Source organism: Ornithodoros turicata, chromosome 1, assembly GCF_037126465.1.
Source record: "Ornithodoros turicata isolate Travis chromosome 1, ASM3712646v1, whole genome shotgun sequence".
Taxonomy (NCBI): domain Eukaryota; kingdom Metazoa; phylum Arthropoda; class Arachnida; order Ixodida; family Argasidae; genus Ornithodoros; species Ornithodoros turicata.
Window position 1 is genome coordinate 163,325,251 of NC_088201.1, and position 25,066 is coordinate 163,350,316.

The 25,066-nt window shown below is 44.3% G+C and overlaps 1 protein-coding gene across 1 annotated transcript; it reads right to left on the reverse strand.

The window, feature by feature from the left end:
- Window positions 1–1,991: 1,991 nt before the first annotated feature.
- On the reverse strand, window positions 1,992–17,531 carry LOC135378729 (uncharacterized). The gene is made up of 2 exons (XM_064611815.1): window positions 17,463–17,531; window positions 1,992–7,380 (listed from the first exon to the last, which is right to left on the reverse strand). Exon 2 carries the CDS (start codon window positions 6,043–6,045, stop codon window positions 2,077–2,079), a length of 3,969 nt encoding a protein of 1,322 aa, XP_064467885.1. The 5' UTR covers window positions 6,046–7,380; window positions 17,463–17,531; the 3' UTR covers window positions 1,992–2,076.
- Window positions 17,532–25,066: the final 7,535 nt, after the last annotated feature.

Here is a 25,066-nt window from a genome sequence, read left to right on the forward strand (position 1 = left end):
TAGGGCACGGCGTCTGCTCGGCTTAAGGAACGCTGTTTCTGGCTAGCGTCTGACGTGTTCGTACAGTCAGGTGCGTAAAACCGTGTTCCACGCAACATGACCAGGCCAGAACTCACACTCGTAGGCGAACGTCGGCGTATTTGCATAGGATTTTTCACTTCGTATATTGCGATGGGAACGCCAAGCAGACGGTCTCGGAGACAATACCCTGCGCTGTTCTCCCAGTTGTGTACCTGGCTTATGTACCTGGAATTATGTACCTGGAAATTTGCCAAAGCTCGGTGTGAAGTGGTGATGAACATTACCGTATTAGCCCCATACATACGTTCCCAGACGCGATAGTCCCTTTAAGTCGACCTGACTGGTGTGGCAGCTACCGTTCAGATATCAAATGGCTACCTGGAACTGCCGATACAACTGCTGGGTCACTAATTGTCATCGTCGACACAACATAACGAGAAAAAGGGTGGCATGTGGATCAACTTCAACCACAAGAGCCATCTCCCGTCATGCACCAAGCAGACTGGGTTTCATCGCCTATCCGAGCTACGTCGGAGGCCGCAGCGTCTTCGGAATGATACATCAAGAGCTGAGTGTACAAGCACATAGAAGATTCCTCTCGTACATCTCGCCCGCTTCAGCAACTCACCTACATGTGTAGAAGGGTGCAGAGTAATGTTGCGGGATCATCCGGGGACAAGAAAAAAAAAAAAAGAAAAAAACGTGGCAGAGACAGGGACACGCGCGCTTGTTCGCCAACTCTTCTTATCGAGAATACTACAAAAGACGGGGAAAGTCATGGTCATCCCTTATATATAGTATACTATATAATATAGTATATATAATATAGTATATATATATAAGTATACTACTGCACTATAACATGGTAACGATCCGATCCGAAAGTTCCGATAGAGCATTGTATCACATTGTTGCATTATATCACAGTGTCGGATTGCATGTTTCAGGAGTATACTGTTTTTGTTCTCTTGGCGTTGGGGGGGGGGGGGGGGGGGCAAACTCACGGTATCGTCTCATTGGCATGTGAACCCAGGCTACGACGGAAGAAATAAGAAAACGCTAAAAGGAAAGGAAAAGCTCACTCGTTCGCAGCAGCAAGCAAAGCTCGGTGTTTTTTAATTGGTCGAACAGCAGGCTTTCTTCCCTATACGTCGTTTCCTCTTTCCCTTGTCAGCTTCAATGTATGCATTCGTATATCTATTATATTGAAATATACAGGGTGTCTCTTTTTTTTTTCAATACAGATTTTTCATTAAAAAAAACTATAAGGGCTATAAACGTCCTGTTTTAACTTCTCTCATCTTTGGGCTGGCGGACCTTCTTGCCCACCTGTTGCTCAACCGTCGAATGACTATTCGCTAAAAAATTGTAAAATGGCTTTTTTAATGATAAAAGCTACGAAGTTGTCCGAATGGGAACATCTGTTCCTTTCGGTCACCTGATATCGTACCCGTTTTCAGATCAAAAATAAATTCGGTAGATCGTCCGCAAAACCTTCGCGAAGGAACACCCTTTTTTAATTTATTTTCTTCGCTGCGCATCTTCAGAGATGCGTCTTTCCTTCACCTCCATGGGAGAGGCTGAAGGAGCACAATGCGACCTCATGCGTCGAACATGAGCTCGAACTTGCGGAAACGAAACAAAAACATGCGTTCTACAATGAACAAAATAAGAAGAAAATGGTGTTCCTTCCAGAATATTTGCGGACGATCTACCGACTGGATGCTCTGAAAACGGTTACGATATCTGGTGACCAAAAGGAAGAGATGTTCTCATTGGAACAGCTTCGTAGCTTTTAAAATTAGAGTTAAATAACGATTTTTAGGTAATTAGCCATTCGAGGGTCGAACAACAGATGACCAAGAACGTCCGCCGGCCCAGAGATGATAGAAGTGAAAACAGAATGTCTATAGCCCTTACGGTTTTTTTACTGCAAAATCTGTATAAAAAACACCTGTAAGACACTAATATAATGAAAACTTGGTCGTATTTATTCTTCGTCAATAACGTCCTCGTGCGTGAATAATCACATGACGCAATGCTGACGACGTTGCTTCATGGAGCGCATTGTCCTGCTTTTTTAGTCTTCATCATCCACCGATCGAACAAGTCAGTCACTTCTTTCCTCGATGCTACGCATGAAAGTTGGGAAGCGCTTCCTCCTTCTTTATCTGTAACAAAGAGATTCGAATGGGGAAGTAACATCTTGATTTCGTCTACCTTTCCAAGTCTAGCACAGAGGTGCAATGCTGCGTAGTCGTCTTTGTCCGTAAACAAAGTGTCGAAACGGAGAAGTACGTGTTTCAGCACGGCAAGGTTCTTTGCTTCGTAGAGTATATCCGACGATATGAACTGCATCGTATATTTAATAAGATCGCCGGTTTCGAAATAAGGAACCAAGACTTTAAGTTTTTCAAGTTGAGTATCGTGCGAACGCTGCACGACTTCGCATATTTTCTGGGGTGAGTAATAAAGCAGTTGACTGCCTGGTCTCCACAAATCCAACTGGGCGCCTCCGGTAGCCTTCGATTTGTCGCTCGAATAAGGTGAAAAGACTGTGTTCACTGCAGGATTGCACATCAAGGCATGAGGAAGAAGCAAGTTGATGACGTGAAGCTGGCATGAGGATTGCAGCAGCATCGAGCGCCACGTTGCGGCGGGACTCCTCAGCGATCGGAGCAGCAACAATTTCACTAACTTGGTCTCCACTTCTTCTGCTGTCTGCTGAAAATGAGTTGTCTCCCAGCTCTTCCGAAAATCTGCAGTGGAATGGAGAATAAGAAACTCTACCTCCTCGAAGGCAATCGTCCCGAGAGAAGACGGGCTTTTCTGTTGATGCCACGTGATTCTATAATGCAACACAGTATAGCCATATTTATCTATTGCCAGAAGTTCACAGTATGGCAGGAGCAGTTCCAGCACAGCCGTCGTATTTGCGTAAAACAATAGAGTTCTCCCCTCCTCATCCCTGATAGTATCGACGTCTACAAGATCGGGATTAATTCCCTGGCGACACTCGCTGCGTTTCCTGCACAATCGGCTCAGAAGGAGCCTTAACGGGGAACAGCGGTTCGCCTTTACGACTTCGTAGAACACAGACTTCCGGAGAGATTTCTCTGTCGTGGCATTTCTGAAGGCGGTCGGAAACTCTTCGGCCAAGTCGGAGCTAGCATTGGAGAAGCAGTCACAGATTATGTCGAATACACTCCCTTCTCGCAGTTTTTCTGCGTACATGATGGGAGTCATTCCAAGCTTGTCTTTCCGTATCGGTGACTCGTTAACTGGGAGCGCCTTCAGGGTTGCTGGGTCTGCATGCAGCGCCGCTACGTGGAGTAGCGCTCGATCTAGATGGTCTAGCTCGTACACGTCTTCTTCTCTGATGCCTGTTAGAGAGGAAGTATCTCCACGGATAATCGCGGAATGCAAGGGGAAGGATTCGGTTGCGAAATGATCGAGGAACATCACAACCTGCTCATAGTTACTTTCCACATACAGTCCTAACACTGCCGTCACCAGCCTGGAAATGTTGCTTCCAGCTTTCTTAATCTTGCAAAACAGAAAATGGGCTGCAAAGAATTCGGCGATCGTCCTGTGAATGAAAGTTGGATTCCCATCATGTAGGCCATCAACTATTCCATGTCCAATGAGACCGTCAGCCACGTCTCGCATAAGAGGTCCGCCTGGCTCCAGGACGCTCCTCTCTGTCAGCGTCTCGATCAGTTCGTCATCAAAAATGGCATTCACAGCTAGAAGACCCAGTACATGGTAGAACTCTTTTTCCGTAGTCTTTTCGGCATATTCTCCAGCTGAAGCGAACGTATTAAGCTTTAGCTGCAGCTTTTGCTTCTGGTAAGTTTCGTACTTGCAGTCTGCGAACGTTCTGTAGATATCAAAGATGTTGGTGCTTTTGCGAAAACTTGCCTCTTCGTGGAACTCTGAATTTTGTTCCAGCTGAGCAATAATTCTAGTGAACATTGGGATTTTAAGGGGTGTGTTAGGGAAGCCCATGGCCACCAGGTACGGCTGAAGCACCAGCTCGGCCCTTGTACGTAGTTCCTCGTAGGAGACGCCAGTCATTCCATTTGCGCTCCAGTGCTTTATCATATAATCAACGTTATCAGAGTACGAAAATGGAGCGAGTTCAAAAGGAATGGTACGAATGGTATCCTGTATCACGGTCTTAAAAATTGTGCGGCTCATTATAAAGGTCTTTGAAACTTGCGTTGTAGTTAAATATTCAACAAGTTTAAGAATGTAGTTGCGCCAGTGTCGATTGATTTCGTCAAATGCATCGAAAATTATAAAAATCTCGAAGGGGATCCCATTCTGCACACTTTGCTGAAACAAGAAGAACTCCAGCCCTGTTTTCTGTACTCCGCATAAATCGGCCAAATGTAGCAAGTATCCGGCATCCGTTTCCGTGACAACTGATTCAACTTTGTTTGGCAGGTCTACGTGCAGCACGCATCTCTTCGTACCTGCATGTTTTTTCAGTTCTTCGGACAGCCGAGATGCCAACGCGCTCTTGCCGATTCCGGGAGCACCACAGACGACGACAACTTTTTCCGGTAACTGCAGGAGGTCATCCTCGTCATGGTACACTACTTCCATGAATGGAAAACGTCCAGGGCACTTCGAGTGAGTCTTGACAGATATTCCCGGAATCTCGCTGTACTGCAGCAGATGTATCACTTTGTTGTTTTGAAGATACGCTTTCACCATGTACTCATGTTGCTCAATGTCGTTGTGAAGAACAAACCTTTCAAAGTTGCCACAGCACCAACTTTTCTGAACCCGTTGGTGAGGTGGAAGAAACTTAGAAACTGTCTCTCCGGAACATCCATAGAAAGCAAATGCGTCGCTGGGAGAATGAAGTTTTGCTTCGTTCACCTCAGTAAACCGTTTCAGTTTCCGTTTGACGTACGTTTCACCAACATCGTGTTTTAATCCACAAGGTGTGGGTCCTACGACTATGTCAGGCGTCTTACAGAGCCCCAGGAAGGTTGAGGTATCGATGAAAGCTGAAAAGTTGTCGAAATCTATGACGTCCTGAAGTTCAAACCTGTAATTACATTCTTGGAAACGGATGCGGGACGCCTTTCTGATCCGATCCTTGCATTCTAGGGTGATGTTTTTCATGTGCGCCGTGTCGACATCGGCGACATCGTACTTGCTCGAAAAGAACTGGTCGGTCCGAACTTTTTCAACGAAGTGTGCTTTCTCATCCTCTCGAACGATCAGAATGACTTTCGGGTCAACCACATCGGAAATTTCGCTGAGCACTTTGAGTATTTTACAATTTTTTTCTCTATCGTCGCACGTAATAAGCACAAGGTTGCATTTGTTCACGACCAACACATCCTCTAAGATTTCGTCATACTGGGAGGCATCGAAGAATATGTATGACAAGCCCGTAGACTTGACATAATCGTGAACAAGTATCTCGAGTAGCGAGACTTCGCGACCTGCAAGAACCAGGAGTGGAACATTCTCCGTGTTCAAGCTTTTTAGTGGCTCCCCAAACACTACCCCCAGTGCTTCGGTGCTGCGTGCCTTGTCGAGTCTGATATTTTCCGTCATAATATTATGTGCATCTTTACTCGGAGAAGCAATCAGGCTGTGTGCAACCAGATCCGGAACAATATACTGCTGGTAGAATTGAAGCAATTCCGGCGTCTGTGACCGTAATACTTCTATTCCTTGTCCGGAAATGCTGTGCAGTGCGAGAATATGAGGCACACGAACAATCATTTCCTCCTCCTCATCGTAGTCGAGGGCCAACCTGAGTATCTCGTCTAATTTTTCCTTTCTCTTCTCAATTTGTCCAATGATCTTCTGATAATTGAGTTTCCTCTCCATAACGTGGCTATGATAAGGCTTTCCACCATTTCGATACACCGCATGGAGGGCGAAATGACAAAGCTCGTGGGCCAGCGTTCCATGGAGGAAGGAAACACAGGAGCGGCCGTTTCGAGCAGATTTGCGTGGGACCCCTCTGGCGGTCGCCTCTGTCAAAACCGCCATTACTTCCTGTCCACCACGTGATCCTCTCTAAAGTTTCGGTTTGGCAACGCTTTGTTGCTAGCGCTGCTTTTCGTGCTTTTATGCTTTTCCAAAGTCACTTACTCTTAACATGTGAGCACCACTGCGGAAACAACGTTTTGTTAACGTGTTCTTACCGCGGTTGCGGCTCTCGTTCAACAGGTAGCAGCTCTGTCGCGGGAATAACGTTTCATTCGTAAGTACGTACTTGATCGGTGTGTTTCGTACCCCTGTCTGTGAGAGAGTCATCTTGAATCGTTCCTTTCCAAGCTGGCGCTGTGCTACAGCTGCAGATTCAATTGATTTCCTCCATCGTTGTACAAATTTGATTACTGGCACGCTTTACCACTTCAGCAACAAACACACAAAACGCGGCCACGTCGTCACACAAACATCGCTGCCGCGAATGATGTTTCTAGTCCTGCGTGGTTGTCCTGCAGATCCTGACCGGTCTTGTAGTAGAAGGGTAAAATAAGAGTAAACCTCCGAACACACACAAATAAAGCTGGACGCGCCGCGTTCATCACAATGCAGTTATCTGAACTGCAAGGCAATCACGACTCCTCTCGTCTGCTTTGGAAGCTGGCCTGCGCATGCTCTTGGGGTCATGTGAGCGGTCACATGGTAGACAGGAGCATCCCAGAATGCAGTGCGAAGTTGGCACGCCCGTCCCAATGGCAAAAACTTCGAAGGGCCGCTCCTGTGTTTCCTTCCTCCATGCAGCGTTCCAATAACTTCGTTGAGAGGAAGTGACCCCGCTGCAATAAAAATTTCTTCCGCTTCGTAGTCCGTTATTCCGCAATTGGATCTATTCCGACACCCTATCATCGGCTGAACATCACATCTCTCGAAGTCGAATCGAATATTTAGATGGTGCGCCAGAGCAGATACCTGTAGAATCGGGCGAAGTAACTTAATGCTGTCGAGTACGTGGAAAATGTGGTCGATTTTCGTTGCAAACTCGGGGATGTTCGTCTGACTCGCCGTCCTTCTTTTTAACTGGTTTACGTAGGAGTCCTCATATTTCGTTACAAACTTGCGCTGTCTTTGAAGTTCATGTCGTTCAATCCTGTCGCTGTTGTGCGACAGCAGCAGACTGTAGATGTAGAAAGCTTTCTCCTTCACCGCTATGTACATGGCCGACTTTTTCGTTTCAGGATGCAACCATAGCCTCAGATGAGGTGCTGCTCGGAGGCATTCTTGTACCTGGACATGATCTTTTTTCTCGATCGCCTCGTGTATTTTCCTTCGTATGTCTTCCCACTGAGATGACTTCTCCTGATCCATATTGGAATTTGTTTTGCACGGGAACATACCCTGTGACAGAGAGACGTGTTACCTACATTATGAACCTAATAAGACATAGTATGACAGCTATCCTATGCACATGTCCTTGGTTTTAGCTTTAATTTGAAATATGGCGCGCTTGTGGATAGCAGGGTCAAAGATCAAGAGCAATTTACTGAGACAGAAAGTAGAAAAACCCTTACTCCGGACTCTTGGTGCGAGTCCTGTAATACAGTTCCTTAAGCAAACAAATATTCAGCCAGTAGCCCTTAAGTGGAGAACTACGCTAATATGCAACATTTAATAAATACACAAACAAACATGTAACAACGGAGAACGTGTACGGGGTTAAAGAGCATCTGTTGTAAGAATATGTCTCTACGAAGGGGAAAGCTTCAGCTCTTTTTGATGTACGTAGATTCTAAATACTTCCTAGCTCAACCAGCAATGAATTCCAGATGTTAGAACCAGAAAGAACAATGAAAAACCTATCGAAGGTAGTCCTGGGAGTGGATGGATGTTCATATAGGGTGTTCCCTGAGCGAATATCTTTAAATTCTTGAATTATTATTATTTATATTCTTATTTTTGTGGTTTATGTTCTTTAGTTATTCATGGTCTTATCGTACTTCGCCTGCTTATCAGTGATTAAGATATCCCCGCATCCCTTCTCGCGTGATTATTACCTTTGATGTACTTATGCAACACACCAGTAAGTGAGGTAACGAACTGTTCATAGATATCTCGAACTTTGCAGCAATGCGAAAAGTCTAAGGACTACTGAGCAAGCAAACTTTGAACAGCGTTACAATTAACGTGCCTAAAAATATTCGCGTTTTTCATGACCTGTAGGAGGCGCATCTAAACTCCAACATGGCGGACGTATCCAGGTTGTCGCTTAGTTTCGATTTTGAGATTTCTGAACTGCAATGCTAATTCTCGATGCGTTGAAGGCGAACGAGTATTAAACTCTGCTCATATGCTTCTGGCAGGCGTAACCGGGTTGTCTAAAGAGAAGGCTATAGTTGTCGCGTATTATTTGCGAAGTTCCGGCGTGTTTGATCAACCACACTTCGTGAAGGTGAATTTCACGTTTACCAGTTGCGACGCCGAAATAGCAAGCAGCGAGTGTCCTGCGCTGCAGGAATGTGAGAAGAGACATGCAAGCACACGACACGTGTGATGCAGTTCTCTACAGCTAACATCTACTAAGTGTGTAGCGCGTGTACGAATGTAGTTTACAAGTTACACGGTAATGTTGCGACATCTGTGTGTCACTGGTGCGCATTTTTTTGGGAAACGATGAAGGATGAAAGTCACTGAGAAGGTTAGCCTGCTGTAGGACTCGAACCCACATCTTCTGGATTGGCGGTCCAGGGCTCTACCAATTGAGCTAAGCTAACACACCTTCTCAGCGACTTCCAGGGTGCGTCATCTGAAGGGACAAACCAGCTACTCTCTCTCACTCATCCTCCTTTCACTCTTACGTTTACAGACTCATACAGACATTCATACGACGGGATCGACGCAGGCGGCAACTGTTGAACATGAAAGAATTGATGTTCTGAGGCTGGAACAACATAGAAGGGACAAATACATACAAAGCCTCAATTTGCCTAAAAAATTAACGATGAAGGATGAAAGTCACTGTCATCTTCACCAGCTCGCTTGCTTCCTAGCCATTTTTTAATGTATACTAATTCGAGATCAGAGATATCGCAGGCAAGAATACCAGCATTTTATCTTCAAGATAATTCCTTATAATATGATAAATTATGGAGCCTATTTCGGGTGAATTAAAAAGATGTTATGGATGACATTATCTGACGATGGCAAAATGACGTAGGTACATCAGTGTAGGTGCATGCCACTGAGTCATTACACACTACATCTATACAGATATCACCAACGACAATAACAGCACATTTTCATGACCATAGCTGGAACATGTGAGGACTTTCCACTGACCAATATAGTAGGCCTACCTGAAGTGGTCGTTTCGAAAAAAGACAACATACTGAAGGCGACCATGTATCAATGTGAACAAAAGTTTATTCAGCAAAGAGAGTTGAAAACCGGATATCTCGTTGCATTCCATGTCAAGTGATCCCAAAGTTCCCTCGACCCCCTTTTAATTTAACGTGATTTTTTGTGTGTATGTGGTTCCTTATGACTCTGGAAGCAACAAAACATTGTTCTTTTCTAACGAAATTGAAGTTTAGGGGATGCATGGCCCCTCAGAGCTGCAATGTCAGACGAAAACCTATGTCGTTTTGAGCAGACATTACGGCCCATGTAGGGTTCGGAACATAGTAGCAAGCGTCTTACATGATAGGTGAGAGTTCATTTTAACGTATTTAAGCAATTTTTATAATCGCACTGGGCGGGCTCGACCCTTGTGGGATCCACGAAATTGCTGCATTTTCACAACTTCCCGTTGTTTTTGTTTTTTTTTTTTTTTTTTTTGCTGCGGCTTACAGTACTTCCGAGGGACTGTTTTTTTTTCTCGTTTAAACAATGCGATCGCCATTCACAAATATATATATATATATATATAGATACTCATTGAACGATGCGACAGCACCAGAGGACACGTGTTTCGCCGTGTTTGCGGCTCGTCGGCCCTGGGTAGCTGCGCATCGTTCGGGATTGGCAAACCAGGGGTCACTCAGCGAGCGATATACACCTGGGAGGGTGACTGAGCACTCCTCAATGCCACAGTGCAAGCCAGTGAATTATAAAGAGGGGGAAAAAGCCATTAAAAAATAATTAAATGATGCTAGACGTGTTTGAAATTCAAACTTACAGATTAAAATGGCTTCTATGGCTGCACGTAGAGAAACAGATACTCATTGAACGATGCGACAGCACCAGAGGACACGTGTTTCGCCGTGTTTGCGGCTCGTCGGCCCTGGGTAGCTGCGCATCGTTCGGGATTGGCAAACCAGGGGTCACTCGGCGAGCGATATACACCTGGGAGGGTGACTGAGCACTCCTCAATGCCACAGTGCAAGCCAGTGAATTATAAAGAGGGGGAAAAAGCCATTAAAAAATAATTAAATGATGCTAGACGTGTTTGAAATTCAAACTTACAGATTAAAATGGCTTCTATGGCTGCACGTAGAGAAACAGATACTCATTGAACGATGCGACAGCACCAGAGGACACGTGTTTCGCCGTGTTTGCGGCTCGTCGGCCCTGGGTAGCTGCGCATCGTTCGGGATTGGCAAACCAGGGGTCACTCAGCGAGCGATATACACCTGGGAGGGTGACTGAGCACTCCTCAATGCCACAGTGCAAGCCAGTGAATTATAAAGAGGGGGAAAAAGCCATTAAAAAATAATTAAATGATGCTAGACGTGTTTGAAATTCAAACTTACAGATTAAAATGGCTTCTATGGCTGCACGTAGAGAAACAGATACTCATTGAACGATGCGACAGCACCAGAGGACACGTGTTTCGCCGTGTTTGCGGCTCGTCGGCCCTGGGTAGCTGCGCATCGTTCGGGATTGGCAAACCAGGGGTCACTCAGCGAGCGATATACACCTGGGAGGGTGACTGAGCACTCCTCAATGCCACAGTGCAAGCCAGTGAATTATAAAGAGGGGGAAAAAGCCATTAAAAAATAATTAAATGATGCTAGACGTGTTTGAAATTCAAACTTACAGATTAAAATGGCTTCTATGGCTGCACGTAGAGAAACAGATACTCATTGAACGATGCGACAGCACCAGAGGACACGTGTTTCGCCGTGTTTGCGGCTCGTCGGCCCTGGGTAGCTGCGCATCGTTCGGGATTGGCAAACCAGGGGTCACTCAGCGAGCGATATACACCTGGGAGGGTGACTGAGCACTCCTCAATGCCACAGTGCAAGCCAGTGAATTATAAAGAGGGGGAAAAAGCCATTAAAAAATAATTAAATGATGCTAGACGTGTTTGAAATTCAAACTTACAGATTAAAATGGCTTCTATGGCAGCCATAGAAGCCATTTTAATCTGTAAGTTTGAATTTCAAACACGTCTAGCATCATTTAATTATTTTTTAATGGCTTTTTCCCCCTCTTTATAATTCACTGGCTTGCACTGTGGCATTGAGGAGTGCTCAGTCACCCTCCCAGGTGTATATCGCTCGCTGAGTGACCCCTGGTTTGCCAATCCCGAACGATGCGAGTGTCCTAGCACAGCGAGTGTCCTAGCAAGGCACAAGTTTCAAACACTGAAGTGGATTCGGGAAACGAGGAAAGCGGCCCAAGGCATCACTAATTCACTTCCGTGCGCTGATCAACGGGCATCCGGTTGACGCTGTTCTCGACACAGGAGCCACCATCACCTGTGTCAACGAATCTGTTTTCCGCCGGCTCAAGCTACAACTCGTCAATAACTCGAAGATCAGTGTACGACAAGTGAACACGACAACCACCACCTTGGGTCGCACCACCATCCACTTAACCATTGGAAACACAACCAAGACTGTGACCGCCCATGTTCTTCAAAACATGCAACACCAATTTTTGCTTGGATTGGACAGTGCGGTGCTTTTCAATCTTTCTCTGGACTTATCAACGCTCAAGTTGACCTTACGACCGGAGGAGTTATGTGAACAGCTCGCCACTGTCACCACACCAAACCAAGATCAACCCACCGGTGAGTCCAAGTCACCACTTCAATCACATAGCGACCCACTTATCGCTGACATCCTGGAAAAACACTCGTCACTATTCTCAAAATCCCAAACGGATATCGGATCAATATCTCTCGAGAAGCATTCCACCAGTCTGACGAACAACACTCCTATTCGTTATGTGCCCTACCGTACATCATTGGCCGACAAAGAGGAGATAAGCAGACAGGTGGAATCGCTGCTAAATGAAAACTTGATTCGACCATCCCAACCACCCTACGCCTCCCCTGCTGTGCTTGCGAAAAAAAAAAGGACGAAGGGAAGACAAGACTCTGTGTAGACTACCGCAAACTCAATGCAATCACGTAACCTGATCACCAGCCAATTCCCAGAATTGACGACTTGTTGGACGCCTTGGGTAATTCCAGGATATTCACCACACTAGACGTCACGTCAGGGTACTGGCATGTGCATATGACAGAAGAGGACATTCAAAAAACAGCTTTCGTAACTCATAACGGTCACTACGAATGGCTTGTTATGCCTTTTGGCTTACGGAATGCTCCAGCTACATTTCAACGTGTAATTCGGACTCTCATTGAGAAACATCGTCTCAAAAATGTACTTAACTATTTCGACGACATCATCATCCACTCTGAGACAAAAGAACAACATCTCGAGCATCTTGCGGCGGTCCTAAAAGCCCTGGGATCCGAGAATGTCAAACTCAAAAGGAAGAAATGCAAATTTGCCACTACAAGTATCGACTTCCTCGGGCATACCATCTGCGCGGGGAAGCTGCAACCACGAACTGAAAACGTTACCGCAATCACACGGTACCCGACACCGAGGAACGTCAAAGACGTTCAACGATTCCTTGGCGCTGTAAACGTCTATCGGAGGTACATCGATAAATTTACAGAAACAGCCTTACCTCTAACGAAGCTTTTGAAGAAAGGTGCTAAATGGAATTGGACGTCAGACTGTGCTGCTTCATTCCAGCGCTTCAAAGATGCTTTGGTGAAACGACCGATCTTGGCAATTCACGACCCAGCCAAGCCCTGTACGGTCTACTGTGACGCCTCCAACGAAGGTATTGGAGCAGTACTAAAACAGATAGGCGACGACAACCTTGAACATCCTGTGGCCTTTCACTCCCGCAAGCTTCACGACCACGAAAGGAACTATGCCATCACGGAACTGGAGTGCCTGGCTATAGTCGACGCTATTGACAAATGGCATTGCTACCTTCATGGACACCGTTTCCGTGTAGTGACAGACCACGCCGCACTCAAGTGGCTGAAGACCATCAAAAAACCGACAGGAAGGCTTTTCCGCTGGTCACTCAAGCTTTCTGTCTACGATATGGATATTGAACACCAGAAAGGTAGCGAAAACAACGAAGCGGACACGTTATCCAGAACACCTGTTATCAACCTTCTTCATATTGAAGACATTCGGCAAGCACAGTCCGAACTAGAAAACAGAGAGAGAAATGGAACCCTTGAGCAAGGAATCACTGTTGTGCGCAAAGGGGGATTACGTAAAATCCTTGTTCCACCATCCTTGCGCAAAGAAGCGATAAAGAATGCGCACAAAAATTACGGCCATGTCGGAGTCAAAAAGACGCTCAGCCTCCTCTCTCCACAGTATTATTGGAAAAGTATTATGGCGGACGTTTCCAACTACGTTAAACACTGCGACATTTGCAAACGTTGTAAAAAATCAAAGAAGAAAAAGTTTGGCCTCCTCGAGTCACTTCCTCACGCAGCGGAACCCTTCGACCTTGTCGCAATGGACACCATTGGGGGTCTCGCAGGCTACAATTCTGCGAAGCGTTTCATTCACCTGGCAATCGACCACGCAACAAGATACGTATGGGCCTTCAGTCACAAGAGCGAAACATCGGACGCATACGTGTCATGCATCCAACAAATAATGACAGTCGGGAAACCAAACAAGTTTCTATCAGACAGAGGTACCGGATTCCTTGGCAGTAGATTCAAACGATTTTTGAAAAACAACGGCATTCATCAACTGACAACGTCCACACAACGACCACAGTGCAACGGAATGAACGAAAGAACCAATCAGACCATCATGACCAGACTAAAATGCAAAATGAATGAAAATCCTCGAACTCCATGGCCAAAACTTTTGGAACAAGTTGTGTGTGAGTACAACAACACACCCCATGAAGTTACCGGCTATTCTCCATCGTTTCTCCTCTTTGGGAAACTTCCATATCCAGACCTGATTAACAACCCGAGACCCAGCCTAGAAGAAGCACGACGGGAAGCGCTTGAGAACACAGAGAGCTACCACACCAAAAACAAGATCGCCTACGACAAAAGATTTGTGCAAGGAGAATTTTCCCCCGGCGAGCGAGTTCTTCTCGAGACAATGTGGCACCCCAATAAAGGGAAGCTCTCCCCTGTCATGGAGGGCCCTTTTACAATCCTACGGAAAGTGTCAAACGTCAATTACGAGATTGACCGAAGTGTGCTTCCCCTCAACCGCTCAACGGACATAGTGCATATTAGCAAGCTTCGACGGTACTTCGACCCCCGTAACTGCAGTTTGGCGGCAGGGGACGTGTAACATAGCCATCCCCAAAACCTCATCATCTCCACCCCACAGCTGTGTCACACGAAGGGCGACCCCTCAGTTCCAAGAAATGGGGGAGAGGACTCCTTCCAAGAACAATTTGGAGCGACGCTTCGACTGTCCCAAGCAGTCCGGACTCAGCCATCGTCCCAGCCAGTTCATTTCCGTTATAGCTTTTATCCATTGTAAATAGTAATGTAAATAAACCTGCAGTGCCCTCATCATTCAATCACTCATCATCTCACCCCTTCCACACCAAGCCACCGCCACGCGAGTGTTACATATATATATATATATATATATATATATATAAATAACGTATTGTGGAATTCTATATCTAAACATTCGTGATTTCACGCAAACTTTGCAAATTTCGTGCATTCCAGTTGCGTCAAGCCCGTCGTGCCCAGATCTTGATGTCGTGCAATCAGGGACCGTTCTGTGCAAGAGAACAGAGCATAAGTGGAAGTGCAGTGGTTCCCACGATACAGCCGTAGCCTCAATTGTCCTTCCAAGTCTTGAAGAGAATTCCCTGACTATCAGGAGTCATGGACAGAGGAGAAACACAAACGGCCGAGACGAGTCTCGTCTTGTCTGATTGTGCTTGTCCTATGTTGATTAGCAGTGATGGCCAGTAGTTAACTACATGTAGTTAAACTACTAGTTAAACTACTTGATTGTAGTTAAAAAGTAGTTATCAACTACTTGCAGAAATGTAGTGGCAACTACCAGTTAAACTACTATTTTAAGTAGTTAACTACAGTAGTTAGGTTACTGAAGGCGCCAACTACTTCCGATTTTGCCGCAAGCTTTACGGCAGGATTGTGCTTCCGACTTTTACCTTGACCTACTTGTTAGATGAGAACGGAGGTGCAGAGCAATTGTGTCGTGCATGTGTACTAAATCTTCACTTTTAATGCTTATCTAGTGAAGCCTCATTTGCAGTGAAATATAAGTCTGCAACTTAGTTTATCGCGTAGGCACAGAAAGAATCCCGCTTTGTATTTGACGATCGTAGCAATGGCTTGAGCCAAAGTTTATTATTGCTTGAGATTCATATTTAGGTGTCCAAGAACACTACAAGGGATTGGTGTTGATGAACAACGTTAAGTAGTTATAGATGTAGTTAAACTACATTGCAGTAGTTAAAAAAGTAGTTTTAACTACTCCCCTGAAAAGTAGTTGAACTACTAGTTAAACTACTCAATCGCAAAGTAGTTAGTAGTTATAGTTAAACTACTGTAGAAATAGTTAGTGGCCATCACTGTTGATTAGCCATAATTCAGGATGCGTGAAGATCAGGAGCGAAAATGACGCCACAAAGCTTTGGCATTGAAAAGTCTCCGACAGGATACAAAAAGCTGGAAGCTATCGATATTTCCTTTATATCCACATTCAGCACAATGAGACAATGTGTGGATAATTGCCTTCTTGTGCTGCGGTTCCTCTGACTTCGGTATTGACACTGCAGCCTCTGTTGCAGGCGTTCTCAGCAACAGTATATAATTTTGTTCGTCGTCAATTGAGCTTAGAAACAATTTCAGTATCATGCTATTAAAACCACGGCGACACCTACTGCAGACGCGCAAGGCGCGTCAATTTCTAAAAGGAGAAATGTCACCTTTAGATACCTTCGTACACTTTCGTCATTAAAAGCCATTAAAGAAACAAATAAATGACACTAGACGTGTTTTAAATTCAAAATTACAGATTAAGATGGCTTCTATGGCTGCACGCAGAGAAACAGATACTCATGGAACGATGTGACAGCACCAGATGACACGTGTTTCGCCGTATATATATATATATATATATATATATATATATATATATATATATAGGACGTCATATACTGGATCTAAAAATATAAGAATTTTAAAATTGTGTGGAGTTGTGTGGTCTAGAACCATTTTCGATATGCATTTAAACAACATAATCTGAAGCTCTCCTAGCTGACTGCGCCTTGCTGTGGGTCGGGTTCCACAGGGGGGGGGGGGGGGGTGACACCACCACTGCCATGTATTTTTATGCTCTTTGAAGAAACCTTGCGTAATCTCACAAAATTTTACGGGTGTCTCCCGGAGTTTGGGGTATTTGGGGCTGCAGGGCTCTGGATAAATCACTGAGTGGGGATCAAGGACGGGGCGCCCCCGTCCCTCGTTGGGTAATGTAGTTTAGACATCATCATACTTTGATGTTGATTGTGACACGTGTTGCTCCTGCGCAAACGTAGGTGAAATCAGAGAGTGCGTCATTTATGCTGGGAAAAAGTGCGTAATATATCACTTGCTTGCTGTACCTAGGTTATATATATATCGCGTAACATAAGCGTAACCTAAGTATAGCAAGCAATATTACGCACTTTCACAGACCCCCTATCGGTGATTTATCCAGACCCCTACAGCCCCAAATACCTCAAACTCCGGGAGACACCCGTAAAATTTTGCGAGATTACGCAGGGTTTCTTCAAAGAGCATAAAAATACATGGCAGTGGTGGTGTCACCCCCCCCCCCCCCCCTGTGGAACCCGACACACAGCTAGGCGCAATCAGCTAGGAGAGCTTCAGATTATGTTGTTCGAATGCATATCAAATTCTAGACCACACAACTCCACACAATTTTAAAATTCTTATATTTTTAGATACACTATATGACGTGATTTCGCTTGCACGAACGCTTTCACTAATTCTAAAATCCTGTGGTTCCGAATCCCGACAAACAGCTACACCCCACACGTACTTTAACCCACATGCAGATAGCAATTAGTACAAACCCGTTTACTCTTTTCATTCGAATCACCGTCCAACGCAAAGTTTAGAGAGTGTAACAACAGTATCCAGTGAAGAAGGAACAGCGTGGAAAATAAAACATCTATGAACTCACTTTAGTGTAAACGTAGATGGTACCTCCCCCCAGGTGAACGCCACAGCTCGGTCTCGAGGTTAACATATACTGTCCTCTGCCCCCTTATACATCTCATTGCTATCTGCGACCACGGTAGGAAGCAGGTATTTGCTCATGTAGTATATGACCCCTACTTATCCTGCAACCCAACCTATTTTCTTACTGCGATATCTCTTGGCAGCATTCCATAGTTCTCTTCGCTGACACATTGCGGTAAAGCTTCAATGCTTTGGTAACATATACCGTACTGATTAGAAAGTACCCCGCATGGATTTAGTTTAAAGGGACCGAAAAGTGAAAAATAACCCCCATATTTTTGCCCACTGTCGTGCACAACATCACTGTTTGATAAGACACAGAAAGCATTACGTCTCAATTCGGAATATTTTTTACGTATAAATATTTTGAACATTGCCGGAACATGGACGGTGCTGCCAACAAACGGCGAAAAAGAGAAACTTGGGTTTCGGTGGTTTCCGGTCCAGGGCTCCCAGGGATTGGTCAATCCTTGCCACGTGAGGGCTAATTTTATAGAGAACAAAGTCGACGCACACGATCTTACAGTTAAACGACATTTTAAAAATGACGCTCACTTCCATAATTTCTACGTTAATAAAGCATTCAGCTACAAGCTGCAAGGCCGTCTGTGTTATCGCGTTTATTGTTTACGTCGTTGGTGGTCATGTTGGTCTCGTGAAATAGTAAGTGGAAGTGGATGACATGTTCGTGGCTGCTGTGTCACGTATTCAGGATACCTACATCTGCCTGGTGTAGTTTTGGTGTTCGGGGATGCTAAAATCATGTCCGTTCGTTCATCTTCGTTTTCTGCCACAAGAGGAGTGAGCGCGAGAACGAATGTGGTTCGAAACACTCGGCTATTAGACACAGCAGTCGTGTCGTGTGTGCTGAGCTTATTTTGCTGCCGATGACTACGAAGAAGATGCCGTAGACGGCGAATTGCGAAGGCGTCCGAAGCAAACTTCCGTTCAGTAACCAGTGATTTTGCTTCACCGAAGTGACGAGTTCAACACAACTCGTAGGTATGTACAGACGTCACACATGTATTAATTATAATATTACGATGACGTATTCCATTTAACTTATGTTATCCTACTTTTCCCGTACTCAATATTGTCAACATCAAATTTAATTTCAGGGGCCTTCCAGTGTTGAAGTGGCGCCAGACTACTACGTATTGCGTGATCCAGGCACTCAAGTTGACATGACAGAAATAGCTGAAAGCAGGTATGCAAAGTCCAGATATGGAAGCAGTAGATTTGTTAGGTGTTGCAGACTTTGTGACATTTATGGAGTCTTTGGACAGGTGCAGAACATTAGTACGATGTCAACAGCAGGAGAAGAAATCGATTAGAACTGCTAGCTTGTTTGAATGGTAGAAGAATACTTCCTGTGTGAAGAAGGGTAGTTATATGACTAAGGAACTCGAATTAATTTTCTAGAGATGCATCCTCTACACTTGAATGACCATTGAAACAGTGAAAGTTCATTGTTTTTTAAGCCCCACTACTGGAATTGTTCAGTGTGTGTCACTGCTGTAGTGAGCCATGCAAGGTTACCACATCATATTGGTCCTAAATTTGTAGGATCTGCTGTGTAGTCACTGTTGGATCTGCAGCATTATTGTCCCTGTAATCTTTTCACCAACAGAGAATACAAAAGTGCACAAATGGTAAAATATAACTAGCTCGATAAATTCAAAAGGGAAAGACGAAGGGGGAGAAATACATGATGACGATGATATGGGGAAAGACGAAACTGTTTATACTTCTCTTGTTTATATTGTTGCAGGTTTTACAACTCTATCAAGTACGTCAAAACATCAGAGGGCAGGAAGTCCTACTCTGTTTCCTAAATCCCTGGACAATAAAAAAGAGAGTTGTGACAAAATGTTGCTTCTACTCTTATATTTCAATTAAATGTTACGATGCATTTGTAGTGTACACTGAAGCCAGTTTCAATTCGCATGGCTGTCAAAAGTACTTTACAAAAGTACATCTCAATTACAGTAACAGAGAACTTATGCTATAAATTATTTAGCCATTTTGGAGTACTATGCACACCAATGGTGTATGATTAACTTTGAACCGAGATCAAGGGTTAATAATACTTGAAGTCAGCCCTCAAGTCCTCCTTTACAAATGTTAGTTGGTGACGTGATAATGAATCAGTTACTCCGTTTACCAAAACAGATTTAATTAAGTGTTAAATCCCAATCTTGGTTTAAATATTAATTGACATTTGGAAACGTAGTCACTAAGAAGTATACTATAAGGTTATGAACACAGTTCAGCTGAATGACACTGATGAAAATTATCTTACTTACTCCTCACATATACAATTGAGACTTGAGTATAACCTACAAATACATCTATGCCCACAGGTTACTTAACCCTCCAGGAACAAACTAGTAATTATAATATGCTGTGACAGCAAAGAAAAAGCAATGAAAAAAGTCAGCGCACTGATGGGAAAGCATCCCAATTGCATGCATGACGCAGATCGAGATCCAGTGGAGTACTTTCTATTGTATTTTCTCGGAGCACCACATATCCATCTTGTGAATGGCCGACAGGTGGTATAACGGCATTTCCTGCAGAAATAAAGGTTTTCCGTCCAGTTTGACATTCAAGTAGCGCGTAAAGACCACACGGCGCTGCCATGTATGTTGCCATGCTCTTCGGTTTCTCGGATGTATGTAAATGACCCTTGCTTGACACACTTCGGTGTCAATGCACAGTATTTCGAGATATACGGTAGTTCTGATGCAATTGTCTGTCTGCTTTTCACACGCATCCTCTACCTCTCGGCAGCAAAAACCGTAGTATCCATCCGTAGTATCTGTCGGTTTGCATTTCACACATGAACACCTGCACGACGAAAAAACAGCGCTTGTTGCGGCTTACACAAGTGCTTCTCCCTGATACACGGAAATTTCACAAAGCAGTCCATGTTCACGGCACGGTGAGCTACTGCTGAGGACGAATGTGACTCCGATTAATCTCTGGACGAGGAATCTTCTGCTGCGAAGAACACACATTCCAGCACGCTAACGCACGAACCACAGTTCTGTGTGAGCGACAGTTCTCGAATGCGGAATTCCAGCGCAGTCATGTTCAAAAGGCTCGACGTTCTCGACGTAGAAATTAGTCACAAATGCCCACTGCCATTTTCGTTTTCGCCGGATTAGTGCACGGAAGTGCGCGTATTACATGCGTCCTCGACAGATGGCGCGGGGTCATGCAATTGTTGACAGACTGCCCGGCTTCCTACTAGGTCCCTGGACATGCAATTATGGAAAATTCGATTGCAGAAAAACTAAAGCGATTTCAGCGGAGTTCTTTGATATTTGAACTTTTTAAGGTTCAAGCTTTTCGCTGAACATAAAGTTTCGATAGGTTTATATTCACTTTTCGGTCCCTTTAAAGAAGTGGAGCAACTCGAAATTTAATCCCGTTGCACGGACCAATATCCCCGTCGCACTGGTTAATTTAGTGTCATTCTTATGAAATGCACTCCAAGGAAGCGAACGTCATTTTCATTACGCGCTCGCTACAGGCTTAAGCAACTGTCACTTAAGCAACAATGGCTGTTACTGTAGCTAAGAATAAACGGCTACAAAAACAAAAAAAGAATAGCTGTGCGCCACAGTACCTTCGTCAGAATGTTTATTAATTTACAAATACTTTCTACAAATATTCTTCCACAATAAAACAAATAGGCGTGAAACTTGCGCAACAGCAAAAATGGCCGCCGACGGTAAGCCGAAACCGTGCCGTTTCCGGAGGCTTTAAAGAATGACGTGTTTTTTGCTCGCAAAGTCACACTGTATTAAAGTAAAATAAACACGGTGTTGAAAACACTTGGTTAAAATGCTCTAGTGTTGGGGGCCCTCGCTTGTCTCACTTGAACGATTATGGCAAGCACGACTGATAAGAATTAACGGCGGCAATTTTTTTTAGGGGTGCACCAAAATACCTTCATGAGAATGTTTTCTGTGATTTTGTAACACTCCCTGAATATCCTCTTCAACCATAAAAAATAAACAATACAACAGCCTCGAACATGTACCAGGCCGAACGCCGAGTCCGTGTGGTGAGCTAAAGACCACAGCGTTTCCACACGCTGTTAAAGAGAACAATGACACGTACTAAATAATTGTACTAAATGTACAGTTATTTGTACGTGTTATTTGTATAGTCATTTGTATAACTGTACAAAATGTACTAAAATTAAATAAACGCGCTGTTGGAGGTACTTTTTTAACAATATTGTGGTCCCTGCTTCCTCACTTTTTCGCAATCTATATTACCTGTAGCTCGAACGCTGCCGTTGAGGCTACTCACTCGGTTCGCCGAAGAGAAGTGAAGAGTGTTTGGGGAACTCAATCGTTAGTGCACTGTCTGCCGAGGGTCACTACAGGTGCCGTGTGACAGCACACGAATGATATTAGATGAAAGTGTCAGTCGTTCAATGTGACACTAATTTAGTCCGTGAGACAGGGGTATAAATCGTTAGTGCACTTTATGCCGAGGGTCACTAAAGCTGCCGTGTGAGAGCACACGACGGATACTAGATGGAAGTGTTACTCGTTCAATGTGACACTAATTTAGTCCGTGTGACAGGGGTACAAATCGTTAGTGCACTTTATGCCGAGGGTCACTAAAGCTGCCGTGTGACAGCACACGAATGGTACTAGATGGAAGTGTTACTCGTTCAATGTGACACTAATTTAGTCCGTGTGACAGGGGTATAAATCGTTAGTGCACTTTCTGCCGAGGGTCACTAAAGGCGCCGTGTGACAGCACACGAATGATACTAGATGAAAGTGTTACTCGTTCAATGTGACACTAATTTTGTCCGTGTGACAGGGGTATAAATCGTTAGTGCACTTTCTGCCAAGGGTCACTAAAGGCGCCGTGTGACAGCACACGAATGATACTAGATGAAAGTGTTACTCGTTCAATGTGACACTAATTTATTCCGTGTGACAGGGATATAAATCGTTAGTGCACTTTCTGCCGAGGGTCACTAAAGGCGCCGTGTGACAGCACACGAATGATACTAGATGAAAGTGTTACTCGTTCAATGTGACACTAATTTATTCCGTGTGACAGGGGTATAAATCGTTAGTGCACTTTCTGCCGAGGGTCACTAAAGGCGCCGTGTGACAGCACACGAATGATACTACACTCTAAATCGTTTCACACCTTTAAAGGTGTAAAATAGGTGTATTAACAAAGATCACACCCCTTTCACACCCTACAACTTTGTTTTGGAAGTTCCTGAGGGTGTAACAATGGTGTACTACACCCTCAGGTGAAATATGGTGATAAGTGTGTCGCCTGGGTGTAGGAAGGGGTATGTTTATTCTCGTTCACATGAACAAAAGTAAATGTATACAACAACCGGGAACGGGAAGTTACATTACAAAAGTGCATGGCGTGGATTTACAACACGCCTACCATCTACAGATTTAGAAGATCTGTTGAGATAGTGCCTAAATTTCTTAAAACACGTTGCTCCTCATTGCAAGACAGAACAAATGCATGATAGTGCTCATACTCAACTGTAGTTAATGTTTGTATAAGAAAAATGCTATCAGAGTTAATATCGTATATGTCTGTAATCTCAACGAACACGGGTAAGTCCTCCTCGGAAGATTCTTTGGCAACAGCACAGCCAACAGCAAATGTGTTATCATTATGATCTGCACGTTTTACATAGACAATAGATTGTGCGTGAATATCACGGTCATGAATATAACTCTAAATTGCTTCTGGGGCATGTTGAAGTAGTATCTCCTTGGAACCATCAGTAGATGTGGCATTTCTGATGAAGGGCTGCGACCACACATACTTTTGATAAAATTGATGTCTTCTTGCTAATGAAAGGGTTATGTTCTTAAAATGTCGAGTTTTTCTAGCAACATCTTAAAATGCTGGTGTTTCCCTTCGAAACGCATACACGATACAGCTAGGAGAGGACCAAACATCCTGATGAGTCGCGGATAATGAACAATGTACAGGGGTTAGGTATTTGTGGGTACAACACTGCAAAGCCTTGAAGAAACGCATAAATGCAACGTTTTAAGTAATGAACATGCATATGCGGAAGGTGCCTGCTCATGAGAAGGTCTAAGCTATATACTAAAGCTATATAAAGCTATATACAGTTGCCATGCTTCATTGCCATGCACAGCTGCCACGCCATACATGATTTTCTGTATGTCGGCTGCGCATGTTTACACACACATTTAATCAGCTTGATATACATACATATATGGACCTCAATGTGATTATATGCAATATGCTGGTAATTGTGAATACACGGTTACCAGCATATTGCCACGAACCCAGCAGTTTTATTCGGCGTTACAACCTTTACACCCCAGTTGCCACGAGGGTGTTAAAATACACCTTAAAAGGTGTGCGCCATGAACATTTTGATTTACACCCTTTAAGGTGTAAAAAGATTTAGAGTGTAGATGAAAGTGTTACTCGTTCAATGTGACACTAATTTATTCCGTGTGACAGGGGTATAAATCGTTAGTGCACTTTCTGCCGAGGGTCACTAAAGGCGCCGTGTGACAGCACACGAATGATATTAGATGAAAGTGTTACTCGTTCAATGTGACACTAATTTAGTCCGTGTGACAGGGGTATAAATCGTTAGTGCACTTTCTGCCGAGGGTCACTAAAGGCGCCGTGTGACAGCACACGAATGATACTAGATGAAAGTGTTACTCGTTCAATGTGACACTAATTTATTCCGTGTGACAGGGGTATAAATCGTTAGTGCACTCTCTGCCGAGGGTCACTAAAGGTGCCGTGTGACAGCACACGAATGATACTAGATGAAAGTGTTACTCGTTCAATGTGACACTAATTTATTCCGTGTGACAGGGGTATAAATCGTTAGTGCACTTTATGCCGAGGGTCACTAAAGCTGCCGTGTGAGAGCACACGACGGATACTAGATGGAAGTGTTACTCGTTCAATGTGACACTAATTTATTCCGTGTGACAGGGGTATAAATCGTTAGTGCACTGTCTGCCGAGGGTCACTACAGGTGCCGTGTGACAGCACACGAATGATATTAGATGAAAGTGTCAGTCGTTCAATGTGACACTAATTTAGTCCGTGAGACAGGGGTATAAATCGTTAGTGCACTTTATGCCGAGGGTCACTAAAGCTGCCGTGTGAGAGCACACGACGGATACTAGATGGAAGTGTTACTCGTTCAATGTGACACTAATTTAGTCCGTGTGACAGGGGTACAAATCGTTAGTGCACTTTATGCCGAGGGTCACTAAAGCTGCCGTGTGACAGCACACGAATGGTACTAGATGGAAGTGTTACTCGTTCAATGTGACACTAATTTAGTCCGTGTGACAGGGGTATAAATCGTTAGTGCACTTTCTGCCGAGGGTCACTAAAGGCGCCGTGTGACAGCACACGAATGATACTAGATGAAAGTGTTACTCGTTCAATGTGACACTAATTTTGTCCGTGTGACAGGGGTATAAATCGTTAGTGCACTTTCTGCCAAGGGTCACTAAAGGC